Source organism: Alosa pseudoharengus, unplaced genomic scaffold, assembly GCF_046254945.1.
Source record: "Alosa pseudoharengus isolate Yale_2024_CS ecotype anadromous, Long Island Sound unplaced genomic scaffold, YU_APseudo_1.1 YU_APseudo_1.1_scf_13, whole genome shotgun sequence".
In the NCBI taxonomy this organism is placed as follows: Eukaryota; Metazoa; Chordata; class Actinopteri; order Clupeiformes; family Clupeidae; genus Alosa; species Alosa pseudoharengus.
The window spans coordinates 5,430,180-5,454,979 of record NW_027468598.1 but is presented as its reverse complement, the minus strand read 5'-3'; the positions used below and the strand labels follow the sequence as shown (position 1 = coordinate 5,454,979).

The window sequence follows — 24,800 nt, the reverse complement described above, 5'->3', positions numbered from 1 at the left end:
CTAGCCTAATGGACACATCTACATAAAGAGCATAATGATAAACTGTGAATAAACTGCTTAAAAAAACTTGCTTCTATTGTTATGCCACAACTGTCTGACAGCTGTGTTTGCAAATGATGATGTCAGTGTTTGTGAATAATGGCTGACAATTTATTCCAAAACAAACTGTAAAAGCTTGAAATTGAAATGTTTACAAATGATTGACAAAAAACCCTTGACATTAGCTCCATATCCTTGTACACCACAGTACAAATCTATACACCGTTTTTACTTCAGTGATGTATTGAGCACCAAACAATAAATAATAAGAACATTTCTTTTTATTTGAAATATCGAACATGAGTCTGTATGGGAGAAAATATTTTTCATCCATCTCAGCCAAAAGCAACACTTGATACAGTGAAGGCAGCACTGGACATTTATGTTGGGGAATTGTGTAATTTAATCCATTATCAATATTTACATTTCAAACACAAGTTTGCATGTGGTGTGGCCTACAAACCATGTTAGTTACAGATGAGTGCAACCTTAGGTTCCAAGGTGGGACTCTTCCCATGCTTATAATAATTGTACAACAGCAATTAACATATTTACAATGTTTTTGTCAATTACACATGCTTCATTTTCCATAGAGATCACTGAAATGCACATGAGCATGATATGTGTCGAGTCTTGTTTTAAATTACAGTTAAATCCAGATGGAAATTGTCTGTGTTGACTACATCACCCTTGTGAACTGTGAATGGACACTCAGAGTACACTCAGCCAAATAAATAGAACAACTCACAGCAAATTCTGTTACATTAGGCTGCATTATTAGGCGTAGATCAGCCCATCCACACCCAGCATTGGCCTGGTCACCCTCAGCTCCAGCCTCCAGCCAAGAGGTAGGCACTGACCGTTGTCAGGGTGTGAATGTGTGCAGCATGACCTGCACAAGATTACTGGTATGGCAGTGCTGCACTGTACTGTGGCACACTCCTTTCTCCACATACAGACTCCACATCAGCCCAATGCCACCTGACCAGAACCAGCTGTGAAGTTACTTTTGGGGTTGTGGTGCGGGGAGGGACAAAAGCAGCCTATTGACTTCTCGGAGCTGGGCATCTAGAGTCTCTGTAGTGAGCGCCAGCTCTCCCACCTGTTGTTGCAGGCTGCTGATGGTCTCGTTAAGCTCGTCCTCCTTACGGCGCGAGTTGGTAGCTTGGCGGCTGTACTCCAGGATCATGCAGCCTCCTCCAATCAGGAAGATAATGGCCTCACCCAGAAGCTCTGCCCCAAGTTCCGCCGCCGCTTCCTCATTAAGAGGTTTGATCGTGGAGCCCCGAAATCCCATTATCCTCATCTTGGTCCGCATTTCTATCCAGTGGTAAACTGCAGGTGAACAATGAAACACAGTTCAACAAAAAAAAGGCATTTGCGTGTACACACACAGTTGAAATCTTACATATATAAAGAGGTAGGCCTGGATAGACATATAGGCGTAGATCAGGCCAGATCCGGCCCACTAGCAGGTTTCATACAGCCACCCAGATGTTTTGAAAAAAAAGTTGTCATTGACTATGTGTCATAAGCAACTACAAACCATCATCAAAAAGGAAGATGCAGCTTCCCAAAACGTACATTATGTTAGTGATTACATAATATGTAATCACTAACATAATAATACTCTATGCTGGTGAAAAAGAGAAAGACTGACATAGAAGGTAGGGTTATTTAAAGAAAGAAAGAAATAGCATTATATGACAGGTGTAGTCTAGTTAGCTGTAGTGGGTATACCGAGATGTAGTATAGTTAGCTGTACTGTGATCAACCCCAAATGGTATCCTTGCCCATTTTAAGTGGGTATACTGAGATGGTCATGCTTTTTAAGTGGGTATATTGCGTAGTCCTGCGTAGACTACAGCACTGGTAATATGACAGCAGTAGATGATAAACCTGTATATGTCTTGTTGCTCAAAAGTGGGTTAGAGGATGAGGTGGATTATGTTACTGATATGACAAGCAACCATTTGCAGATGTATTTCAATTCATAATAACAACATTGCTCTCAAATATCGAAAATGGCTATTCCATTTGAAACCTCGCTAAAGTCCATGTTAACAAGTGAAACGCTGATCATAGACTGCCTAGTGCGACCGACCATCAAAATAACCAACGAAGTTGAGAAAGGCACTTTCAACAGCAAAGCACAGGAGCTTCAATGACAAGTGCTTCCTGCCTCCAAACCTCCTAATCCATTCTCATTGGAGTTTTCTATTTGACATCATTGGGCCTACAACCTATCATTCAACAATGACACAGACGCACTAACATGGTCGCTATTCTGATTGGTTTCTCGGCCATTTAAGAAGATTTCGATTGGTTCTACTGACAGTTGCACTAACGCTGACCCTGCTGTAGGTTGTAACCAGTACTAGCCTAACTGTCATACAACATGTTTTCGTTTTCTCTGCCAGATATTTACTTACTTTGTGCCGGAGGTGAACATATGTAAGTCTTGAAAAATTCGCTTCTCCGTGCCCCTGCTTTTATCCTGTTTGCCACAGGCTTGCTCATCTGCCGTACGCCCAAATAGAACAATTTCGCGATTGGAAAGGCACCGACAACCATCTTGGCGGAAATACCGTACCCGTCTGAGGCGGGACATGCGCGAGGTGAAATAACGTGATGACGTATAATAAATAATCACGTAATGTATATTCATAAGTCCAGAGAATGTCTAATAAGGGCTCTGATAAGTCCTTAAAGTTATATCTCGAATTCCATTATACATATGGCCTGTAGAGTGGACTAAATAATGTGTAGCCTTAGGAGGCTACACTATGCATTAGCCTGTTGTGTTGTTGGTTTAGGCAATGTAGCCTATCCACATTTCTGTCTCATGCTTAGGTAATAAACTAACCTGCACATTTCAACATGGCATGTCTTGTTACTTTTTTTATTCAAGCAGTGAATCTCAGTTCTTTCAATGAAACTTGATACTTGCGTAATGGAGAACAGTGAGCAGCACATGCTACATAGGCACGGGCGAGGGGCGGCGCTCACCTGAGCCAACACCTGGCTCAAATTTCAGCAGTGAGAATAATGTGGGCTGGGCCACATATCAAAGCAAGTCGTAACTCAGTGGTTGGCTGTGAGTGTTGTCGTTTTACATTCTGAAGTGACGGCTGACTGTCTGGCTCCTGACTCCTGAACATCACAGTAGCCAAAATATATTGGGATTAGGTTTAGTGACGGACGATTTCTGAAGGTAAGAGAAGTGGCTTAAGGTCAAGCTAGTTATGGACCGACACTTAACCGAATAGTCCACAAAGAACTTGTAGGCATCAGCAAATATGTATTTTTCGAAGTTGTTCGATAGCCTATCTTGGCGCAGACTAGTTTGCCTTTACAAAGTTTTGAAGGAGGAGTTTTTGAAAGAGTGTGGGATAATGAAAATCAGATGCTTTCTTGCTTTCCCCACCAAAAAGTGCAGTTTGTGTTCGGGCAGTCCGGACATTGGCAGCTACGCTGTCTGCCAATTTTAAAGAAAAGTTAGCCTACCAGTTTTTTTTTTTACTGCGCCTGAAAGCCTAAAATCCAGAAGAATCTGGATTTCTGTCCCAGATGGCTTTTGCGAGAAAGTTATGAAATGTGGGGAAGGATAGACGATACAAAAAATATGGTATCGTAACCTCTAACAAAAGCGCTTAACATATTTCAAGATTAAGCCGAGGCTACTCCAAATATGTGTCCGTAGGCTACAACGCGATAACTTAATGGCTGAACGTTTTGGTTAACTTCAAAATATAATATTCTGCACTGATAAAGACACGCGTTTCCCATATTGCAGGCCTAGTGCGCAGCAAACTAAAGGAATGTCCTGAAAGCTTAGGTCAAAGCATTTGAGGAGCTTTCTCAGTGAAATCTGAGAACCACCTTAAAGTTGGTGTTTTTTTAAATGCAAATACATGTCAGCGGAACATTTATGTTTTCCGCTCATGTGTGACAAAGCTGATTCCATAACTAATTGTTTTGTAATCTATTACCCACATGTAGACCTAGTTCCAAAACTGGCAGTCAGTCTTTAAGATAACGTTAACATACCTTTTGATAGGCCTCATGCACTAGCCTACTCTGAAGTAGTGAAAGGTTTTCCTTTCAACATCCTCTTCCTTTATGGAAGAAATGAACTGAAAATGGCCTACGGTAGGCTAACTGTCATTTGAGTATTGTAGGCCTATTGAGAGATCCAATTCATCCTTTAGACTAGTCAGGTTTGATCTGAATTTGAGTTTAACAATATACCTATGTTGTTTGCTGACTTACAAATATGAAATGGTGGAGAGAGAGAAATGCAGACTACAATACAGGTTATAGGAGAAAGGTATGATATGATAGGTATGATAGGTATGAGCTGCTCAACTGGTATGGATAGTCTTATCTCATACTCATATCATATGTGTGTTTTTATAACTAGGTTGTTGACTGACCATATCTAAAAAAAAATTGAGATTCTTTCCTCCTATATACATCATTGTTTTGTGGTTGTGCTCATTTTCAAAGCAGAGTCTGATCAGAGAATGCCTGTGTTCTAAGTTGTCATGTTGGAGGGAGCTGCGAGATTCCTCATATTCAAGTTGAGGAGGACTGGTGATCAGAACAGATATCTAGTGGGTCCTTTGATGCTCAGTGAATGAAGTCATAACTAAATGTGTCCGAGTTTATTCATGAAAAGGGATTTATCAGGCGTTAAACTGTGGTAGGCTGTGATTCATTCGCAATGTTGTGTAGGGCCTACAGCTAAGGTTAGCATACAGTTGTGTGCAGAATAATAGCAGTGTGTTTTAAAAAATGGAATAAAGCTCAAAATCCTTAGAATAGCTGTTAATTCCATAATATCGATGCATTGGGAACACCATGCTTTACTGTCTTCAGTGTACTGTGGTTTGAATTCAGTGCATTTGGGTCGTTGGACAAACTGTCTGTGGCCCCCATGCACTGAAAACATGCCACAGTACACTGTGAAGACAGTAAAGCATGGTGGTGCGCAATTCATGTTATGGGGATGTTTCTCATACTGTGGTGTTGGACCTATTTATCGCACACCAGAGATCAAAGATGAGTTTCAATTCATCAAAATATTTGAAGAGGTTATGTTGTCTTAAGCTGAAGAGGAAATGCCTTTGAAATGGGTGTTCCAACAAGACAATGACCCAAAACACACCAGTAAGCGAGCAAAGTCTTGGTTCCAGCCTAACAAGATGTGGAGTGGCCAGCCCGATCCACAGACCTCAATCCTCAATATAGAAAACTTGTCGGGTGACATCAAAAATGCTCTTTCTGAGGCAAAACCCAGAAATGCAGAGGAATTGTAGCCTGGCGGGCCATCCTATATCATTGAAATGTATAGTCTGGAATCGAACCATTCACCTCGCTTAATCCAAGGGGCGGGCAGAGAATTGTCTTTCAAACTGCCTAGGCATGCAATAGGCCAGCGCTACGACCATATCCGTATCCGGTCGGCAAAACGGCAAATACATCCTTCTTCGAAAGGAATGACTTAAGTGCATTGTGTTGCTCTACTTTCAAAGAAAAGCACAAGTCCAACTCCTCCAAAATTGACGCCAACGCCGATTCAAACAACCGCTCTTAGTTCGCCATAGCCACCTTCCTTGTTCACCGTCGCAGGACTCGTTATCCTGTTAAGCCCGCCTTAAGACTCTCTAACAAAATAGAGTGCTGTGATTGGATGAGGTCCACGGCGTCAGCCAATAGAAATTCCTATGGTTTGATACTAGACGTACAGGCTGAGCAAATTAATTTGCCGCCGCTAGGGTGCGTCTAGATTTCTAGGCTAGAGGAATTGTGTAATGTAGTCCAATCGTCCTGCTGGAATACCTGTTCACAGGTGCCGGTAGTTGGTCGACTCCATCCAACACAGATGTGAAGCAGTTCTCAGAAATAATGGTAATGCAACTAGATACTAGTGCAGTGATTCGAAGTCTTGAGAAATTTTTCAGTTCATACAGTAAATGTTTGAGTTTGTAAAGAAAAATGCAAACACTGCTATTTTTAACAGCCTATCATTCCATTTTCTTCACTTTCTGTAAAGGTATAACACAAACTTGATCAATTGAATGTGCAGTGTTCCCAATGCATTGATATTATGGAATTAACAGCTATTCTAAGGATTTTGAGCTTTATTCATTTTTTTTTAAACACACTGCTATTATTCTGCACACAACTGTAGGTGTATGACAAGGATGTTATTATGAATGTTATTGTCTCCAAACTATTAAGATTCCTCTCTCTCTGTGTGTGTGTGTGTGTGTGTGTGTGTGTGTGTGTGTGTGTGTGTGTGTGTGTGTGTGTGTGTGTGTGTGTGTGTGTGTGTGTGTGTGTGTGTGTGTGTGTGTGTGTGTGTGTGTGTGTGTGTGTGTGTGTGTGTGTGTGTGTGTGTGTGTGTGTGTGTGTGTGTGTGTGTGTGTGTGTGTGTGTGTGTGTGTGTTACATGCTTTTAGTTTTAGTATGGGTGTGCAAGCCATCAGATATTTCAAGAACAGCTCTTAGAGGAGACCGCCTCTCAAAAGAAGACTGGAGCATTACAAAGGGAAACAATGGAAAAGGAAACAATGATTATTTTGGCTACAAGGTCATGATTGAACTAAATTATGAAAGGTTGCCGAGAGGACGCCAACATTGTTCAGTGCAATACAGACAGTGGTGGAATGTTCTCTTCCAGTGGCAGTGTCTTCTGATTCTAAATGACTGTCTTACGGTTAGGACCCTCAAAGTTGTATTTATCACCATTTCTTTCTTGTTTTTCTTTTCTTTCAATCAAAAGACACCTAAAAGTATGCCTACTGATGTAACGGTAGCCAAGTGGTACCTAACTGTGCAGTACAGTATATGGACCTTGTGTAAACCTCCCTCCCGACACCTTAAGAGCCGTGTTAATGAGAGAGCCTGGGCTTTTACCTTGATTGCTAGCACGCTCAGCTCCCGATCCGAGATGCTGCTGTTTGCGGGTTCGAATGCAGGACTGAGGAGGAGGGTGGTCAACACACATAATGACACAAATTCCATGAAAGAAATATACTTTAATCAGGAAGTGCTCTGCCTCTTCACCCAAAATCTCTAATTGATATGCCTTGTTGATTTGGATAAAAACATCTGCTAAAGGAAGTAGATAGATAGATACGTTATTGATCCCCAAGGGGAAATTCAAGGTCTCAGTAGCATACAGACATCACACACAACATGAATGATGTACCGCAAAGCAGTACAAAATATGACTGCCACTCAGTCCTGCACATTCTCTTCGCAAAAATAAATCCTGCTTGTCAATTTGTCTCCATCTCCTACTCCGTCCCCTACTCTTGCAACTTTTGTGTATGTAAATGAGTGTGTGCATATGTGCGTTTGCTTTTGTGTATATGTGTGCTTCTCTGTGTGTGTGCTTTCGCTTGTGAGTGTGTGTGTGGGGGTAATGGTGTGTGTGTGTGTGTGCGTCTGTCTGCTTGCCTGCATGTGTGTGTGTGTGTGTGTGTGTGTGTGTGTTTTATGTGTCTGTGCGTGTTTGTGTGTGTGTATGGGCATGTTTGTGCATGCGTGCCTGTGTGCGTGTGAGTCTGTGTGTGCATTCCTGTGGGGGTCCAGTCTGGCTGGGGGCGACAGATCAAAATGAAAAACAATGGTTCCGTGTCATCCTTGTGGGGCTACATGCCCACCAAGTTTCGTGCACTCCGGTCTTTCAGTGTCCCGGGAATCGTAGACACAAAATTACTGGGGGGGAAATCCGGAAGAAAAAAACTCAGACTAAACCTATAACCACCGCTTCACTGCGCAGCGGTCATAATAAATGTATAGCCTATGCCTTGAAAATTGTAGTGTATTTCCAAGTAACACGGTTTTCCATTCTGTCTGTTATATGATTGTGACATGTTAGTTCACTATCAGCAAACTAGATTGATATGGTGTGACAGATTTATCTAAAGTAGTGAATGACATACAGATAGGGCGGTTCTAGTGATTGGTGGACTGGTGGTCAAGTTGGATACTCACTCACTCCTGAGTGGACAATTTCATTGACTGGTGATGCACTGGCTGCTAGCCTCCCGCTCTTACAGCCTCACATCTCATCAAATGAATTATCCAGCTTTCCATTATCAGCCGAAGTGAGCCAATGAATGATTAGAGCAGAGCAAGAGTGATGTTTAAATGCCATTGTTCTGTAGAATGATGTTATGATGTTTATTGTTCTGTAGAAACATTTGAACATGATGAATTTAGCTGAGAATGCCCTTTTTGTGTAACAAGCTCACAAACATATCGTAATCTATATAGACTATGCTGTAATACACATTTTATGGGCTTTCAAAACCTTTCCAAAATAATATAGACAAGTCTCCCCATTAAAGCCAAGGAATTTTGTACTAGTTTTGTTTAAAATATCACAATGGACAAACTGATATTTAAATGACTATACCAAACTATAACTATAGCCAAAACAAATATATTATGCCTAAAACGAAACCCCCCTTCATTTGAAAGAAAGATTCCTAGCTACTAATATATTTGTATATATTTATATAGGTCGTTTTATGGAATGAATCGCTTGCGCAACAGAGGGAGTAAATAACTATGATCAACTTGCATTACATCTGGAGCTAGTGTGGTGTAACTGAATGACCTTGATGACTCAGTGAGAGTAGGTTCTGTTGGCGTTCCTCTTAGCTAAGAGATAAGCTACAGGCCTGCACTGCCCTGTAGGGAGGGGTGTGGAATGCAAGCACAGTGCAAGCTCAAAGCCCCACTCCTAGTACACTCCTTCCCCTCCTAAATCTGATTCATGAACTGACATAGCTGTAATCTAATGTGTCTTCTGATTCACCTCAGATCAGGGAAATCTGACTGTTTTAAGCTTTAAGGCTTATGGTAGTGTGAATACAGTAAAGGGTTGGAATGATCATGAGTCATACCCTGATTTTTTTTTGAGGTTGGTCTTTTATTGATTTAAATGAAAAAATAAAGACTTATGGTAGGAATTGATGGACTGATGGATTATATAGCACTGTCTAAAGATCCACAACAATATGCATACTAAGCTTACTACTTTGTCAGTACAACTGATCCAGCATTGAACTGCATGAGCAGATTTGAGTTCACTCAGACATTACATTTCTTTCAGATTATTCATTCCGTTTAGCAAACAGTCTGTTAAAAGGTGATGGATCACCTACAAGGCCTACAGTTTATTGCTCAGTCAAAGTCTCTCAGACTTTTGGGTGTAGACGGTTGAATGACATCAGTCTCCCTCAGTGCTGACTCAACGTGTGCCCAACGATACCATGTGGCGTCTGATGACCAAGTCTGGCTCAGAGTTTCTGCACCACCTCACACCTCCCATCCCTAAAGAGACCTTTTCACACTCCCTCACAAGACTCATTTAGAAGTGAAATTCAGAGAGAACGCTATCAGGCACCGACCTTCAGGAGAAATTGGGTGTGAAGTAGACCACAGCTTGACGCAAGGCTTATAAGGAAATAAGATAAAGTTTGACATGTTCAGCAGAATTTCCCATTGCAATGACCAAATGTGGTCATTTTTGGGCAGGTATTACGTATCAGATGTGTTTATCTGCTCTTGAGCAGGGAAGTGAAAGTCTCACAGGCATCTCTGTATCGGACATCAACATCTACCAATTGGAAAAGCTTGTTGACAATGTTCTCAGATCAGCATTTGTAAAGCATTTGCACATAAAGTTGTTTGCGATCCAAGTTAATTTCATTTGTCATCTGTGAGATGGGGTGGAGTGAGGGGTAGATAGTGGGAGGAGCCTTGATTGGCTCACTAGACCTGCTTTACCTAATTAAAAAATGGAAAGTAACTATGAGTACTTTATTAACAACATACTTTTTACTTTTACTTGAGTACATTCTTTTTAGTACTCTACCCACCACTGGTTGTGAGAGACTAGTGGCTTGACTGCACACTGGGTCTAGTCTGAGCAGGATAATTGATGTCTGTCCTCTTTCTGTCTAAAGGTGTGAAAACCAGAGATCCACTGTCACTATCAACAGCCATGGCGTCACAGGCCAGCTATGGCAGCAGTATGATGTGTGAGTGCTTGACTACATAACTTACCATAGTTCAGTATCTAGTGCTGTTTTAGTATGTATGTGCATATTCAAGATTTATTTACTAATTTATCTTTCTCTGCATTTATTTAAGACATTTATTTAACAACACTGACATTGCTGACTTATTTGATGGCCAATTGTGGTAACCTGTGAAATGCCTGTGTGTTTATAGTCCAGTCTATGAATGAAGAATTGAATGCATCAATGGCCACTGCTGATGAATTATCTCGTGAATTTGATTCCCTGCTGAAGGAGTGTTCCCCCAGTATAAACGCTCCACAGGTATCACATTACATTCTATATCCATGCAAAACCTCCTTTTAAAAGTCCCTGTAAATCAGTTGGGATGTAACGATTTTCCTCTGTGCAATGATTTTCCTCTGTGCTCCTCTCAAACAGTGACTACTGATATTTAAACTTGCTGTGCTGTTTGTTATTTCTTTAGCAGCTGTCCAGTGAGCAGAGCCTGAGGATCCATGTCACCAGCAGCAGCCCCACGCCTCCCTCTTTTGACCAGCAGGGGTCAGGAGGGAGCAGCAGCAGCACGGCAAGTTCCTTGGCCTATACGCCCAATGTTAGCACCTACAGACCCGGGCCAGGGTCTGGAGACTCGATTATTTCAAACAGGTTGACCCCGACGGAACTCTCACCGGTTTGGCGGACTCAGCTGAGCCCCAACCAATCTCCCAGTACTCAGAGGCGTCATCGGGATCAACCGTCCTCCAACTATGCCTACGGTCAGCTAACCCCTCCAAATCAATCACCGCGTACTCATAGGCGTGCTGACCGCAGCCCTAGTAGGTCTCTCAGCTATAGCCCTGCTTCAAATCCTGGAACTCCAACATTTGATCCATTTTCCGGTATGATTCGGCTTTCCACCCCTTCTTTGGACCCCATACATTCGGGTCGTCAATCACCACGCAGAAGCCCCTCCCCTCAGCCCTTTATCCAATCAGCTGCTAGCACCCTGCCACGTAACTTTATGCCATTCAGACAAACAGGTAAGGAAACACTCATGGTCAACATTTGATAAGAAAATGTCCTAAATCTGTGAATTCCCTGGGTCTGTGTTATCTTTGGTTGATAACTATAACGTTGATAAGTATTTTTACATCCTATCTTAGTAAAAACAACAAATTGAACATTGCCCTCTTTCTTTTTTCAGAGGAGTCTGCTCACAGACCAAAACTGCATAACAACTGGAATGAATCAGACCTAGATGTTTCATATGAGAAAAAAACTCATCACACTTATGATAGTAAGTCTGGTTAAGTCCTATTACTTCAAGCTAGGTACGCAAATCTTGCCTAAAACATGACCTACAGTTTAACAAAATATGTTGCCTTATCTGAAGGCCCACTTTATCTCTAATCTACGTATTGACAGGATCTTGCACTATCTATCCTTATTGTAAACATTTGCCGGTGTTACTCATCTTTCTCCCTCTAAAGTAAAATATGTTGCCTTATCTGAAGGCCCACTTTATCTCTAATCTACGTATTGACAGGATCTTGCACTATCTATCCTTATTGTAAACATTTGCCGGTGTTACTCATCTTTCTCCCTCTAAAGTTTTGTAACAATCTGCTGTTAAGAAAAAAAAAAAGCTAATGATAATTTTACTCTCACATTCCAGAGACTGAGTGGCAGAGGCCATCTTTGCCCAACCGAAACTGGGCAGAGTCCAACCTGGATGGCCCTCCTCCTGCTTCCAGAAAGGTTTGTGAACCTGCTCCAGTCTGTGTCTGTTTGTTTGCCCCGTGACAGAGCCACTGTACCTACTGTGGCCTTTTGGTTTGTGTCCCATTTCCCATTTTGTATGTGCTAGAACACTGAGCCAATGTTTTATCTCCTGATGTAACGGATGCCAGCTAGCATAGCTATGCGTGTGGAACGTTAGTAAACCTCACTCCCCGACGCCTCGTGTCCTACTGGTTAGGGCTTCGGGCTTGTAACAGGAGGCTTGCCTTTTCGATCCCCTACCAGTAGGAACGGCTGAAGTGCCCTTGAGCAAGGCACCTAACCCCTCACTGCTCCCCGAGTGCCGCTGTAGCAAGGCAGCTCACTGCTCTGAGTTAGTGTGTGCTTCACCTCACTGTGTTCAGTAATTCACGGATGGGATAAATGCAGAGACCAAATTCCTTGTATACGCAAGTATACTTGGCCGAGAAACCTGATTTACATTTACATGAAAGCTAGCAGCCTGGGCTTTTAGCTCAATTGTCAGCACGCTCGACTGAGGTGCTGCTAGTCACTAGGGCTGTCGCTTTACGTTCGAAAATCGATTGCACAATCGATTGGACCAAACAACCCACGTTTCGAAAACTAAAATAGAGAATAGATTTTAACCAAATATGTACACTATTAATGTTAAACGAATTAAATAAATAAAAAGGATAGATGTAACAAAATTCACAAACAAGAATAGAAAATAATTCCGAAGTGCAGTAAGCATTGCGAAAGCTAAAAAAATTCCTACAAATTTTAGGCACTGGAAACAGCTGTTTCAATCAGTGCTGCTAGTGTTTTGCCAAAAATAGAGGACAACGCCATCAACCTGTGCGACATGAGAGAGACGAGTGATGGGCCCTAATAACTTGAGGAGTTCGATGTGGAAGTAGGCCTACTTCGGATTTTTGGTATATCAAACTATGGAGAAGAGCAAAGCGGTAGACTATGCAAACTGTGAAATCGAGTTCTACGTAGGCGAAATTTGTTTGACATTTCTAATCGTAGGCCTAAACACATACACAGCTACGTTGAAGCCTGCAGCAGTACTGCAGGCACGAAACTTCACGCCAATAAATCATCAGAAATATTGCTGGCTTGCTTCTACAAGCGCCCTCTTTACGTTCGTCCTTATGCCTGTTAGTTGTTTGTGAATTGGCCTATATTTGCCGTTGAAAATGGAAACGTCTTTAGACATGAAAAATCGATTTTACAATCGATTCAATGAACACTTATGTCTCAAAAATCGAACAGGATTTTTTCACAAGTGACAGCCCTACTAGTCACAGGTTCAAGTCTGGGCGTGTGCAGGCCTGAACCACGCAGGTTCAACACAACGCAGGTTACACTGATACCAACTCTGATACCTGATAGAATAGAACTGACTCATACCCAGTGTTGGGAGTAACGCGATGCTGTAATTCCACTACTTTTAGTGGTAATGAGCATGTAACAAAGTATTTTTGTAAATCAAGTAACTCAATTACAATTACTGAATTTAAATGAGTTTGTTACTTGCGTTACTCTGTTGATCTTGAATGAACTACTGCTAACAAGATTAGATGCACATTTGCTGCTTTGATCTAAGGTCAAAAGTTACTTTCTCTAGTAACTAATTACTTTTGATATACAGTAATTGCCCAACACTGCTCATACCAAGATGTCAATATGTGGGTGGACTTTTTTTTCCTTCAATTTGAAAACAAGTTTAAAATAACACAGTTAATATAAGTTTTGACCTTTTGAATAAGAAATCCTGATTGGAAAAGCTTGAATAAAAAAAACAAAATCTTATACAAGCAAATTAAATTTGTGAGAAGGGAATGGATTAAGATATAAGCGATAATATGCTATATGCATAAGGCATAACTCAACTAAAGTTAATGCTAATGAGTTTATTCACACAAATTCACATTTGTTGCAATTTTAGTAGGTGCCTAAAGCTGCCACACATTAGATGGAAACACACAGACAAAGGCATTTTCTTTAATAGAATATTCAGGGAAGTGCTGAAAATTATACAAATGAGTAAATGGCAATAGCTAGCTATACCGATATGAGTGCTTGGATTGGTGTATCATTTCTATCAGTAGACACAGAAACACTGAAAGAATGTGTATTCAAAGTCGTATCTTTTTCCAAACTCCCACTGAAATCCTCACTCCCAATGAAAGACATGGGGTGTTTACTGGTTGGAAAACGGATGAAATGTATGTAATGTGATGACTATGAATACACTAAACAAAGCTGCTGTCCAGTCCTCCTCAACTGCTCTCCTCATCTTGTTCTTTCTCTAGGACACTGGCAGTCGTCATATGCCGTCACATCAGGGCTCTTTGCCAAGAAACCTGCACATATCCGCCACCCCTGACCAGCCAATCATATCGCGCATCTCCATTCCACCCACCACACCAAAAGCACGGCAGCATCGGCCAATCCCTCTGTCAGTCATCATGAGGCTCCAAAACCCTCTTGCTACTGCCAAAACCCATTACCCAAGAGTCACAGGGCCCGAGATGGATCCAGCCTTCTTCACCCAGCACTTCCCCACCAAAGCCTTCCAGCCACCATACACTATCCTGGAGCACCAGCAGCGAAACTACTATGGAGAAGGTAGAGGCACAAGTGCAGAAAAGTAGATGCCAGTAACACATGCATGGTCCTTCTAGCGTAAAGTCGTAAATGTAAAGTTGTGTTTAGGGACGACTTTGGGCCTGGTACAATTATGAGTTAAAATTATTTATTAAGATTTCAAATTCCGCTTAAATTTATTCAGACATCTTCCATACTTATAAGTGTTTACTTTACAGGTGTAAGTTATTAACAACTGACCATCACCTCCTGTCTCTGTATAGAGTTGAAACCAAATGAGGTGGACTCTGAAGTGGAAAACCGGGACCCTGTGATGGGAGCCTCTCATTTCATGCAGGAGGGTCCAGTTAATTTCACTGGACAGGGTCCGGAGACTTCTGGGATGGGCGAACAAGAGCCTAGGAAGGTCCCGACCTCTCGGCCCCTCAGTCCCACACGCCTGCAGCCTGTGCTGGCCCCCCAGAGCCAGCCAGTGCCCAACCTGGAGGAGGTGCTGCGCATCCGCTCCGAGATCCCCAGGGCACTGAAGCGCCGTGGCTCAGTGGACCAGTCCCAGCCTCTAAAGAAGAGCCTCGTCATTCAGCCCAACCAGTACAAGCAGATGATCAACAAGCTGTTCCACAGGAAGGGCATCCGTGGCAAGGGAGAAACAGGCAGTGACTACAGCAGCTCCTCAGATGGAGAGGAAGGCTCACCACCTCCCACAGCAAACGCTTCCCCTCTTACAAACATAGGGACCAATGAGCACAAGGTAACTTGGCACCTGATATTATAGGGCTCTGTTGGCACAATATTTCCACACCTTCCTACCCTAGACTGTGACCGCAATTCCAGCTATGGAAACCTGGAAGATTTTTAATACAGATAACTAGTTGATGAATTCAAATGGATGGCCTTAAGTTGCAAAGTGTGACCGCTTTAGCAGCTGTAGTGACAAGGTCACAGCAAACCCTAGTGTTAAATTTGTCCCATTGTCTGTCACCTCTAAGTTCACTGTGGTACAGCTTTGTTACACACTCTCTCCCTCCCTCTCTCTCAGGGTCTGAACTCTATCTTTACAGTCTCTCTCTCCCTCCCTCTCTCTCAGGGTCTGAACTCTATCTTTACAGTCTCTCTCTCCCTCCCTCTCTCTCAGGGTCTGAACTCTATCTTTACAGTCTCTCCCTCCCTCCCTCTCTCAGGGTCTGAACTCTATCTTTACAGTCTCTCCCTCCCTCCCTCTCTCTCAGGGTCTGAACTCTATCTTTACAGTCTCTCTCTCCCTCCCTCTCTCTCAGGGTCTGAACTCTATCTTTACAGTCTCTCTCTCCCTCCCTCTCTCTCAGGGTCTGAACTCTATCTTTACAGTCTCTCCCTCCCTCCCTCTCTCTCAGGGTCTGAACTCTATCTTTACAGTCTCTCTCTCCCTCCCTCTCTCTCAGGGTCTGAACTCTATCTTTACAGTATCTCTCTCCCTCCCTCTCTCTCAGGGTCTGAACTCTATCTTGAGGCAGAGAAGCCAGAAGAGCTCTGGCCGTCACGCTCGCCTCAGCCCCCTGGTGCTGCTGCTGGATGGGGCTCTGGTGGGGGAGCTGGACACTGTGCAGAGAGCAGTGCAGGAGGTAACACACTCACACACACACACACACACACATCTAAAACATCAGACTGAACTGATATTGTTGGCCTATTCAGATGTGACAATTTGTATTGACTGTGTATGTGTTTGTGTTTGGGAAGATGAGTAACCCCAGTCAATCAAATGACGAGGGCATCACTGCTCTACATAATGCCATCTGTGGAGGCCACTATTCAGTAGTTGACTTCCTGGTACGGATTGGAGCTAATGTTAGTGCACCTGACAGCCATGGCTGGTAAGTCTCTCTCTCTCTCTCTTTCTTTCTTTCTTTCTTTCTTTCTTTCTTTCTTTCTTTCTTTCTCTCTTTCTCTCTTTCTTTCTTTCTTTCTTTCTTTCTCTCTTTCTCTCTTTCTTTCTTTCTTCCTTTCTTTCTTTCTTTCTTTCTTTCTTTCTTTCTTTCTCTCTCTCTCTCTCTCTTTCTTTCTTTCTTTCTTTCTTTGTTTCTCTCTTTCTTTCTTTCTTTCTCTCTATCTCTCTCTCTCTCTCTCTCTCTCTCTCTCTCTCTCTCTCTCTCTCTCTCTCTCTCTCTCTCTCTCTCTCTCTCTCTCTCTCTCTCTCTCTCTCTCTCTCTCTCTCTCTCTCTCTCTCTCTCTCTCTCTCTCCCCAACCACAGGGCCCTCGGTAGGCAAATGAATAACATGATCAATGTTATTGAGGTTGTCCATGAAAGTTGAGGTTGCTTTTGGTAGTAGGCTACAAATACTTTCACCACAAAAACTGGTGCTCTAAATAGCGATTCTGTTGTCTTTGAAAGGTTCTCTTATTGACATATTGAACTGCAATTTGGATTAACACCTGCTTTTACAAGACGGAAGTATTTAGGAGCAGAATAGACGTGCGCTTTCAGGAGCAGTCTTTGTACATACCGCAGAATACATAATTAGGCGCTCTTTACTCTTCCCCTCCCAACTTTTTACGCTAAACTCCCACTTTCCCCTGGATCCTCCCATGAATGCATATGTATGACATGACAAACGCAATCTGCCACTTTCAGCTACCACGACAGGCAGTTTGCGCTTTTACATCATTGCGGCCTGTTTGTACATACCTTGCAATGATTTTACACGCACGTTGCGAAACAAATATGCCTGAAGTGGGCGCAAAAGCGTTAGTACATCTGGCCCTCACATTCTAGCATTCAAGCATTTAGGCCTACATGAAATACCACTGGTAATTTCAGCGCAAATATGTAACAAATACAATGTAACAATACTTAGCCTACAGGTATCTGAACGCACACAATGGAAACACGGAAGGAACGTTTAGCACTTTGATGATTAAGTCATAGGCTATTAATCAGAATGCTACGGGAGATTTCTGTGGTGTGCATTTGTTTTATTCTACATGGCCCTAATGTGTGAGACTTGTGCTGTATTGTGTGTGTGTGTGTGTGTGTGTGTCTGTCTTGGCAGGACCCCACTGCACTGTGCTGCCTCCTGTAATGATAAGACTTTGTGTGAGTACCTGGTACGGAGTGGAGCAGCTGTGATGGCTGTGACGGAGAGTGACTGGGCGACTGCTGCTCAGAAGTGTGACCCCTACGCCCCTGGTTATGAGGAGTGTGAGAACTTCCTCAGAGGTGAGCTGCCACACACCACACTACATGTATAAAACATACTTCATAGCCTGAGCGCTTATTCTTTGTGTGGGTGGAATTCGGTGGTTTAGCCAAATGTAAGTGAGTGTGGTGTTATGGGGTGACAGTTTAGCCCTTTTGATGTGTATTTGTATACAGCTGTATACAAGACAAAAGTAGTCCTAGTTCTATCTAGTTTTACTGGTCCTAAAAAATTAAATGCAATTTACGAAGTATTACCAGTAAAAACAAACATATATTTTATAGCTATTATAGGATTTAGAATTGTCCTACTTTCACGCTTTCACAGCTGTCTGGTATGTGTGTGTGTGTGTGTGTGTGTGTCTCTGTTTGTCTCGGTGGCTGTGCGTGCGTGTGTGTGTGTGTGTGCCTGACTCGCCTCAGGCGTGGAGGACGCTATGGGTGTGGAGAACAGCGGTGTGCTCTATGCCCTGTGGGGCTACTCGTCTCAGGCCCCCGACGAGCTGAGCTTCAGAGAGGGAGACATGGTGACCATCCTCCAGAAGCCCGAGGGGGTGGACTGGTGGTGGGCCTCACTCTGTGGCAGGGAGGGCTTTGTGCCCAACAACTATTTTGGGGTAAGGTTGGAACACCGCAGATAACAAATCAGTGAGTCTGAACGGTCCCTTTCTTAGGTTGTGCCTCTGACTAAGCACCAGTTTAGCAGCTTTTCAGAGGCATGGCTGCAGTCCATGGGAAAGTTCCTTTGCTCCATTGTGTCAGACGAGTGATTATCTAAAAATATTTCTGAAACGTGGAAAGTCTTCACTGCTTCAAACAGTTGTTTATCCTGTGTTTGAACTTTATTTCTCTTTTTCTGTCCCTCAGCTTTTCCCAAAGGTCAGGCCGAAGAGTCTGTGCTAGATTACAGCACTCCCTTCACTTCTTGGACTGTTTGCTTTTATGGACAAGCCAATTTTACTGAGACGAACCAGACATGCATGAATGGAAATTAATATTGACTGATACAAACGTCCAATGACTGTAGTTGTATGTAAGTTGTATTCCATTATACATTTTAGTAGTTTAGATTTTTCCATCATGCCTCCTTGCCATGCGAAAATCATTTACCTCTTAAGGACTTGATCTTGTAATCTGTTTTTATTAGCTAATGTGCTAGCATTGTCATGGTGAAGCCAGGTTTTGTCATGGTTCAAATACAATAGGAACATATTCTTAGTTTTGCCATGGTTCAAATGTTATGAGAAGGCAGTTATTCATTCTTACTTCCATTCATTCAGATGTGTGTACAACAGGTCATAACATGTTAGACATGCTCAGCTGCTGGAGGCATCATCAAGAAGTAAAGTCCACAGGAAAGCAGCTGAGCACAGTGCCCTCCCACTAGCAGCGTTTATCTGTTAATCGGTCTGTGTTTCGCAATCCTGGATTCAAAACTACTGCAGTCTTGTCCATTGATGTCTCTGTATTGTGGTGCTTGGTCATTGTCCTGGAAATTCAGCCCATTTATGAACTCTGTCAGTTGTCGTCTTGGACTTTTTTTGATTATATTAACTGTGTTTTATTTTGGTTTGTATAGTGTGTTGTATGTTGCACAAGTGGAGTGATGGTGTTTATTCACTGCAAATATTTGACATGGATCTCTCTCTGAGTCATACGATGATTGCGCTTAGCTCCTAGTATGAGATCTGTGTCCTTCATGTATTTTTGACGCTATCTAGATGAATTGCACGTAGTTAATCAGACAGTGAAAGCACACTCCGTGCACGCTGTAATGTGCCCAAGGCCTTAAAGGAGAGCGGTTGGCTGCAGCAACTCAAGCTCGAAAAATTGCTGGAATTCTCCTTCAACCTCATAAAGCAAACGTACAGGCACCAGCAAGACAGGAAGACATCTTTAGTTGAACCGAAGAAAGGAATGTTGGCTAGTGGGTTGCCTTTGGAATTGCCAGGTGGAGGACAGTACTAGCACAGTCACTGTTGCTGCAGTGGTCCTACTAAAGGGGAGAGACGAGAGAGATGTTAGTCATTGGATTAAAACATGCAACTGGCATCTGAAGAGAAGAAGAGGAAGGCCAGCGAGGTCCTTTGCAGCCTTTATGACAATATGGTGAAGGGATAGTGCAGTTTAAACTTGCTGCGGTGCTCTCTTATTGTCTCTGTAGGCTGTGCTCTACATTTGACATAGCTATTAGATGGAGAAAAGTATATGCTATAGACATTGTACTTACAGACAAGTATCACATTTAACACTGACTTCTGCAAACCATTCTACAAAACATTAAAACAAGATATTCTGCTACAGAGTAGTAGTAAATGTTTTGTCTAAAATTGAAATATATTGTTGAAATATATTGGTTCTCATTAAATGTATATTTGGGTGTGTAACCATTAAGTATTATTACAGGAACAAGGTGATAAATAAATATCTGTAATATGGAGTCTTAATCGTGAAGTGTTTAATGTGATGTTATATGATGTGTCAGTTAAGTCTACTCTGTTGAGTCTACTACAAATATGTAGCCTACAATTAAATTTAATCTCCCAAATAAGAATACTTTTCAGATTACAAAGGTGTTATTAGCAGATTCACCAGAAGGTGGAAGTAATGAGGCAAACATGGGCCCTGCTGTGCACACATTGATGCTCATGCAGTTAATGTATGCAGTGCACGAGTGTATCCCATTTCACACTTAATGGGCATAAGGGTAGTCCTGAGAGGGTGGTGATGTTCTCATCAAACACAAGGTTCCTTGCTGGGAAGTTAGAACCACATAAGACATGCTTGTCTATGCAAAATCTTTGGTCAATACTTTTACTATTACATGTTTGTATCATTACAACCATATACGTCATGCATGGCCATTTTGTACATTTTAAACTTTTAAAATTAACCATTTATATCTTAATGATGCAATGTAGTGATCAGATTGAAGCTACATTTACACACAAATAGCAAGAAACTACAAAAGACCCAGACCCTTCTTCAAGAAAGACCCTTCTTAATTTTTTACCACCATTGAAAATTTAATGTTTGCATTAAATGGTACGCAGATAATCATATGATTGCATTATTTATCTGTAATACCTTTTACAGTATCAGTGTTATATTGTACTGGTATTGACTATTATTTAAAGTGAAAAAAATGTAGACTGCAGAACAATAACAAAATAAAGACCTTTGATAAATCTGCTTTAGTTTTCCAAAACACTGTGGGTGTGTAAATATTTTGCATTTTCACTGCTACATGTACAATTTGTAAAATGACATACATGGCTATTAAGGGCCATAACAAGGCTATTAAGGTCAATAACATACATGGCTATTAAGGGCCGTAAGGCTTGTTGCAGTAACAAATACATTTGACAAAATAGCCAGCACAGTAAAGTGTCTAGACGATACTCTAAGATGTTCAAAGAAAATGCATGATTTACTGAACATCCTGTGTGAGTCTGGAGTGTAGGTATGTGGACTAGAAATATACAGGCCAGTGGAATGCAGAAGCAAGGCTGGCTTCCTTTTATCCATGATCAGAAACATGGCATTTAGAATTCAATTTCATATATTTTATATTTTCAAAGGACACTACCTACTATTTCAATAGTTTTAATTATAATCATTTAATTTTGTTTTCATTTTATTTCAATATGGGCCTATGAAAGACAAGTTATGTCACATCAACTGTCTCTCTCTTGCACACATCCACATTTTTGTCTGCCTCCCCAGAACTGGTGATGTTGTGGAGCTCTTGGAATTGTGTTTGCACCAGTCAGCAGCAGCAGTCACAGATTGTGCTGAGTTTATATTCTGCACAGGCAGAGCTCGTTTGCTGCCTCATTGAAACCCTATTATTTCTGTGACGGGGCAAAATGAGCCACTATTGATGGGCGCCACAACCAGAGTACTCAAGTCAGAGGAAAGTGGTCCCCTTGCTGTATTTTGTCAAACCCATCATGTTGCATTGCTGAATTCCTGAGTGCCTTCTGCTTTTTTCCTTTCCCTTATCCTTTATGCTACCTTTTCTCAGCCATGCTTTATCTGGGACAATATTTTTGATTTGGCATGAGCATGACAGTTCTGTTTGACATGACTAAATGGCCTACTTCCATTGTGCCTTCCACCAGTAAAAATCAAATAAATATATCAGCAGCCATGAGCAGATGGGCTTCTCTTCCAAGCTGTTCTTTTCCCTCGCCCAACTGCAAGAGTGATTGAGTTAAAAACTCAGTTAAGCAAACCTGGCATGTAATGGGGTGTATGAACAAGGATCCACAGACCCACAGGGGAACTTAACTGCAAAGTGACTTACATTATCAGCTTCCAATGTATAATTGTACTGCATAGGTGATGTGACATTGAAGATTGAAATTAGTGTAGTGGGCATAGCAGTCACTTAAGGATTTGTGGGCGTTTAAGGGGATGGTTGTGGCAGTCCCTGCAGCAGAGGAAGTCTAGAGCAGGACTGGTAAATGAGCAGAGTTGATCATAGTGGGCTACATTTTAATACATATACAGTATATAAATGCATACAAATTGTGATTGTGGAGGACAATGCTGTCACTGTCATATGTAATGCAAAACAGTAGGCTGCTGGCCCAACATAACTAAGGGATGATGCACATTATCCCATCAGCATCAAAGCAGGCTGGAGCTATAAAACTACAATCAGCAAGCCAGAGTCACAGAAAGGTCAAGGCAAAGACTGTCTTTTCCACCAGAGACCAGATCTCCATGCACCATTCCTAATTATAGGATGTACTGAGGGGCTGGTACTATCATTTGTAGAGACAACCTAAAGTAACCTAGAGGAGAAGAGACCAAGAACAACGTATGGCCAGACTTTTAGACTCGCCATCATGTATGCCATTTCAGAATAAACAAATAAAGTTTTCATCGTATTTGTTATCTCATCAGTTAAGAACAGATCATTCCACAACAAAGTGGATCAGTGCTTTCTGATACTCTTGGAATAACAAAAACACTTTGTTAAAGAGTAAGGAGATCGCTGACCGGGGGACTGTAAAATTCTTCAGATAGAGTTTGCAGATCATTCAGGGTTTTGTATTCAAGGAAGATATAAATATGGAATAAATTCTGAATTTGATAGGGAGTTTCTGTAGTCAGGGATCTGCAAAGATGGGCAAAGATACATCAAAATACCCTCATTTTAAAATAAACTCAAAATAAAATAAAAAGAAACTACAAAATACATCAAAATGTATTTTAAAATAAACCTTGTATCTACGGCCGAATTACAGCCGTGGCGATATCCTTTACCAACCCCACTCCCACTCGTGTCATATTGCTTAAATGGTGGAGCGGTTAAGCTCATATAATGAGAAGTATTGTGCATTTTATGACTAAAGCATGACATTTTGTTCAGTGTTTCTACACACCTTGAAGTTTATTTTTAGACGTGGAGCCACTTCAGATCTGACCTCTGGGGCTAGATATTTGCTGTACAATACACATCTTTGAGGAATAAAATATTTTTGCAAGTCATTCCAGAATTCTACTGTGAAGATCTAGAACTTACATTAACTGCCATTCAAACTGGTTGATTGAGTTCATTATGACAGTTTCAAATGGAACCTTTAACTGACAACCATGGAATGAAAAAAATATTTTACTTCTCAAAGATGTGTATATTATACAGTAAATATCTAGTCCAGATCTGAAGTGGCTCCACGTCTGAAATTAAACCTTAGGGGGTGAAGATTATATGGTAAAACTGTCATGCTTTAGTCAGGAGGAAACGGAGGAAAGGAAAGCATTATGACACAGCTCAGAAAAGAGGATATTTACATGCTTGGCTTTCAGGTGGGTTTGGTACAGTGCAGCTGTGGAGACAGTGTGGATTGAACACTGGGGGCCACATGCTCAGGGCCACATGTTTTTTTTCCATGAGAATAATTGAGTCTAGCCTAACATGGTCCTGATTGTTAAATGCAGTGGCTTAACAAACCCATGCGGGCCCAGGAGCTAGAGCGCCACGCGGGCCCCAAACTAATAACTCTGATACATGCAATACACATTAAGGGTGACTTCAATTGTTTATGCAAAGGGCCTGAGGCACCGAAGTAATTTAGAAGTTACAGATTACAATTTCAAATAAAAAACACACGACTACATAGGACCCATTACATGTGAAAACATTAAAACATATTATTATCAGCCTGCAGGCCAGGGTAATCTAATATTCGGCTACAGCATTAACATCAACTCGCATGGAATTATGGGAACACTCAATGCCCTCAATGCGCCTCTTCAACCCTCTGCTGAACTGCAAGCGTAGATTGCTTGCTTATAAACTCGCACTGCGCAGAAACAAAACTTAATGTAGCCTAACTTATTTAACCGTGCAGAAACCAAATAAAATCATTCATATGCATACAATCCCCAATATGCGTGAATTAGGCCATTAGAAGAAGGCCATCTTACGAGCCTTTCGTTATGCAAAATCGTCAACGATGTTCCCAATATTTAATGCTGGCTCTCGTATTTTCAATGGACAGGATTAGTCTGAGCGAATTAGGGTTGAAGGTGGAAGTAAATACAGCAAAAGGATATTTGGTATCAATCGAACCGTAATTTCATGTAGATTAAGAATTTCAGGTGCCTACAGTGCAGATTTGTACCAGAAAAAAGATATACAGCTTTGAATGGACCATGGTATAATATATTATTGGGCCGTATATTATTACATATAGATATTAGCCGATATCTCCCATACTGGTTAAAGGATCTTTACCAAACTTGGTGTACTTACTCACCATAAGTTCTTGATGAAATTAGTAGGTGTTTAATGTCTTGGGGTCAAAGGTCAAGGTCACGTGAGGTCATAGTTGACATGCAATGTTTGTTTTATACCTCTCAAGCAGATTAAAGGATCCTCATTAAACCCAACAATTAATTAAGCCTAAATTAACTAATAAGGCATTAAAGATCATGGGGTCACAGGTAGAGGTTAAAGGTCATGAGGCTTTAGCTGGCTGAGGCATAGAATCAGCTATCTGAATTGACATTAAAAAATATTAAGACATTTATTAAAGTAAAACAAACTTTATTTTCTGTATAAAAACAGTTGTTTCAACCTCCACATCTTATTTTAGTATTGTAGTAGTAGCCTCTCTGAAACCAGGGGAAATCTAAATAATTTGCTGTTTTAAAAATGCAA

The 24,800-nt window shown here is 41.6% G+C and overlaps 2 protein-coding genes across 3 annotated transcripts; one reads left to right on the top strand and one right to left on the bottom strand.

Annotated features, from left to right (window-relative positions):
• Positions 1 to 302: 302 nt before the first annotated feature.
• Positions 303 to 2,653, bottom strand: opa3 (outer mitochondrial membrane lipid metabolism regulator OPA3). The gene is made up of 2 exons (XM_076281456.1): positions 2,472 to 2,653; positions 303 to 1,374 (listed from the first exon to the last, which is right to left on the bottom strand). The coding sequence occupies exons 1-2, from the start codon at positions 2,611 to 2,613 to the stop codon at positions 1,043 to 1,045; spliced, it is 474 nt and encodes a 157-aa protein (XP_076137571.1). The 5' UTR covers positions 2,614 to 2,653; the 3' UTR covers positions 303 to 1,042.
• A 479-nt stretch (positions 2,654 to 3,132) lies between these two features.
• Positions 3,133 to 20,063, top strand: ppp1r13l (protein phosphatase 1, regulatory subunit 13 like). Of its 2 annotated transcripts, none has more exons than XM_076281894.1 (13): positions 3,133 to 3,253; positions 10,032 to 10,106; positions 10,300 to 10,409; positions 10,576 to 11,128; positions 11,293 to 11,385; positions 11,764 to 11,846; positions 14,153 to 14,468; positions 14,711 to 15,198; positions 15,917 to 16,048; positions 16,167 to 16,300; positions 17,478 to 17,644; positions 18,047 to 18,240; positions 18,491 to 20,063. In XM_076281894.1, the coding sequence occupies exons 2-13, from the start codon at positions 10,070 to 10,072 to the stop codon at positions 18,524 to 18,526; spliced, it is 2,343 nt and encodes a 780-aa protein (XP_076138009.1). In that variant the 5' UTR covers positions 3,133 to 3,253; positions 10,032 to 10,069; the 3' UTR covers positions 18,527 to 20,063. The 2 variants fall into 2 exon arrangements, with proteins under 2 accessions (XP_076138009.1, XP_076138008.1); XM_076281893.1 differs by having other exon boundaries at positions 10,573 to 11,128.
• Positions 20,064 to 24,800: the final 4,737 nt, after the last annotated feature.

Bases quoted from the DNA above. Each gene is read 5' to 3' on its own strand.
- opa3 (XM_076281456.1), bottom strand. From the start codon at position 2,613: ATGGTTGTCGGTGCCTTTCCAATCGCGAAATTGTTCTATTTGGGCGTA. The intron at 1,375-2,471 runs GTAAGTAAATAT...GTTCACCTGCAG, and splicing joins ATGTTCACCTCCGGCACAAA to TTTACCACTGGATAGAAATG.
- ppp1r13l (XM_076281893.1), top strand. From the start codon at position 10,070: ATGGCGTCACAGGCCAGCTATGGCAGCAGTATGATGT. The intron at 16,301-17,477 runs GTAAGTCTCTCT...CTGTCTTGGCAG, and splicing joins GCACCTGACAGCCATGGCTG to GACCCCACTGCACTGTGCTG. The intron at 18,241-18,490 runs GTAAGGTTGGAA...TCTGTCCCTCAG, and splicing joins TGCCCAACAACTATTTTGGG to CTTTTCCCAAAGGTCAGGCC.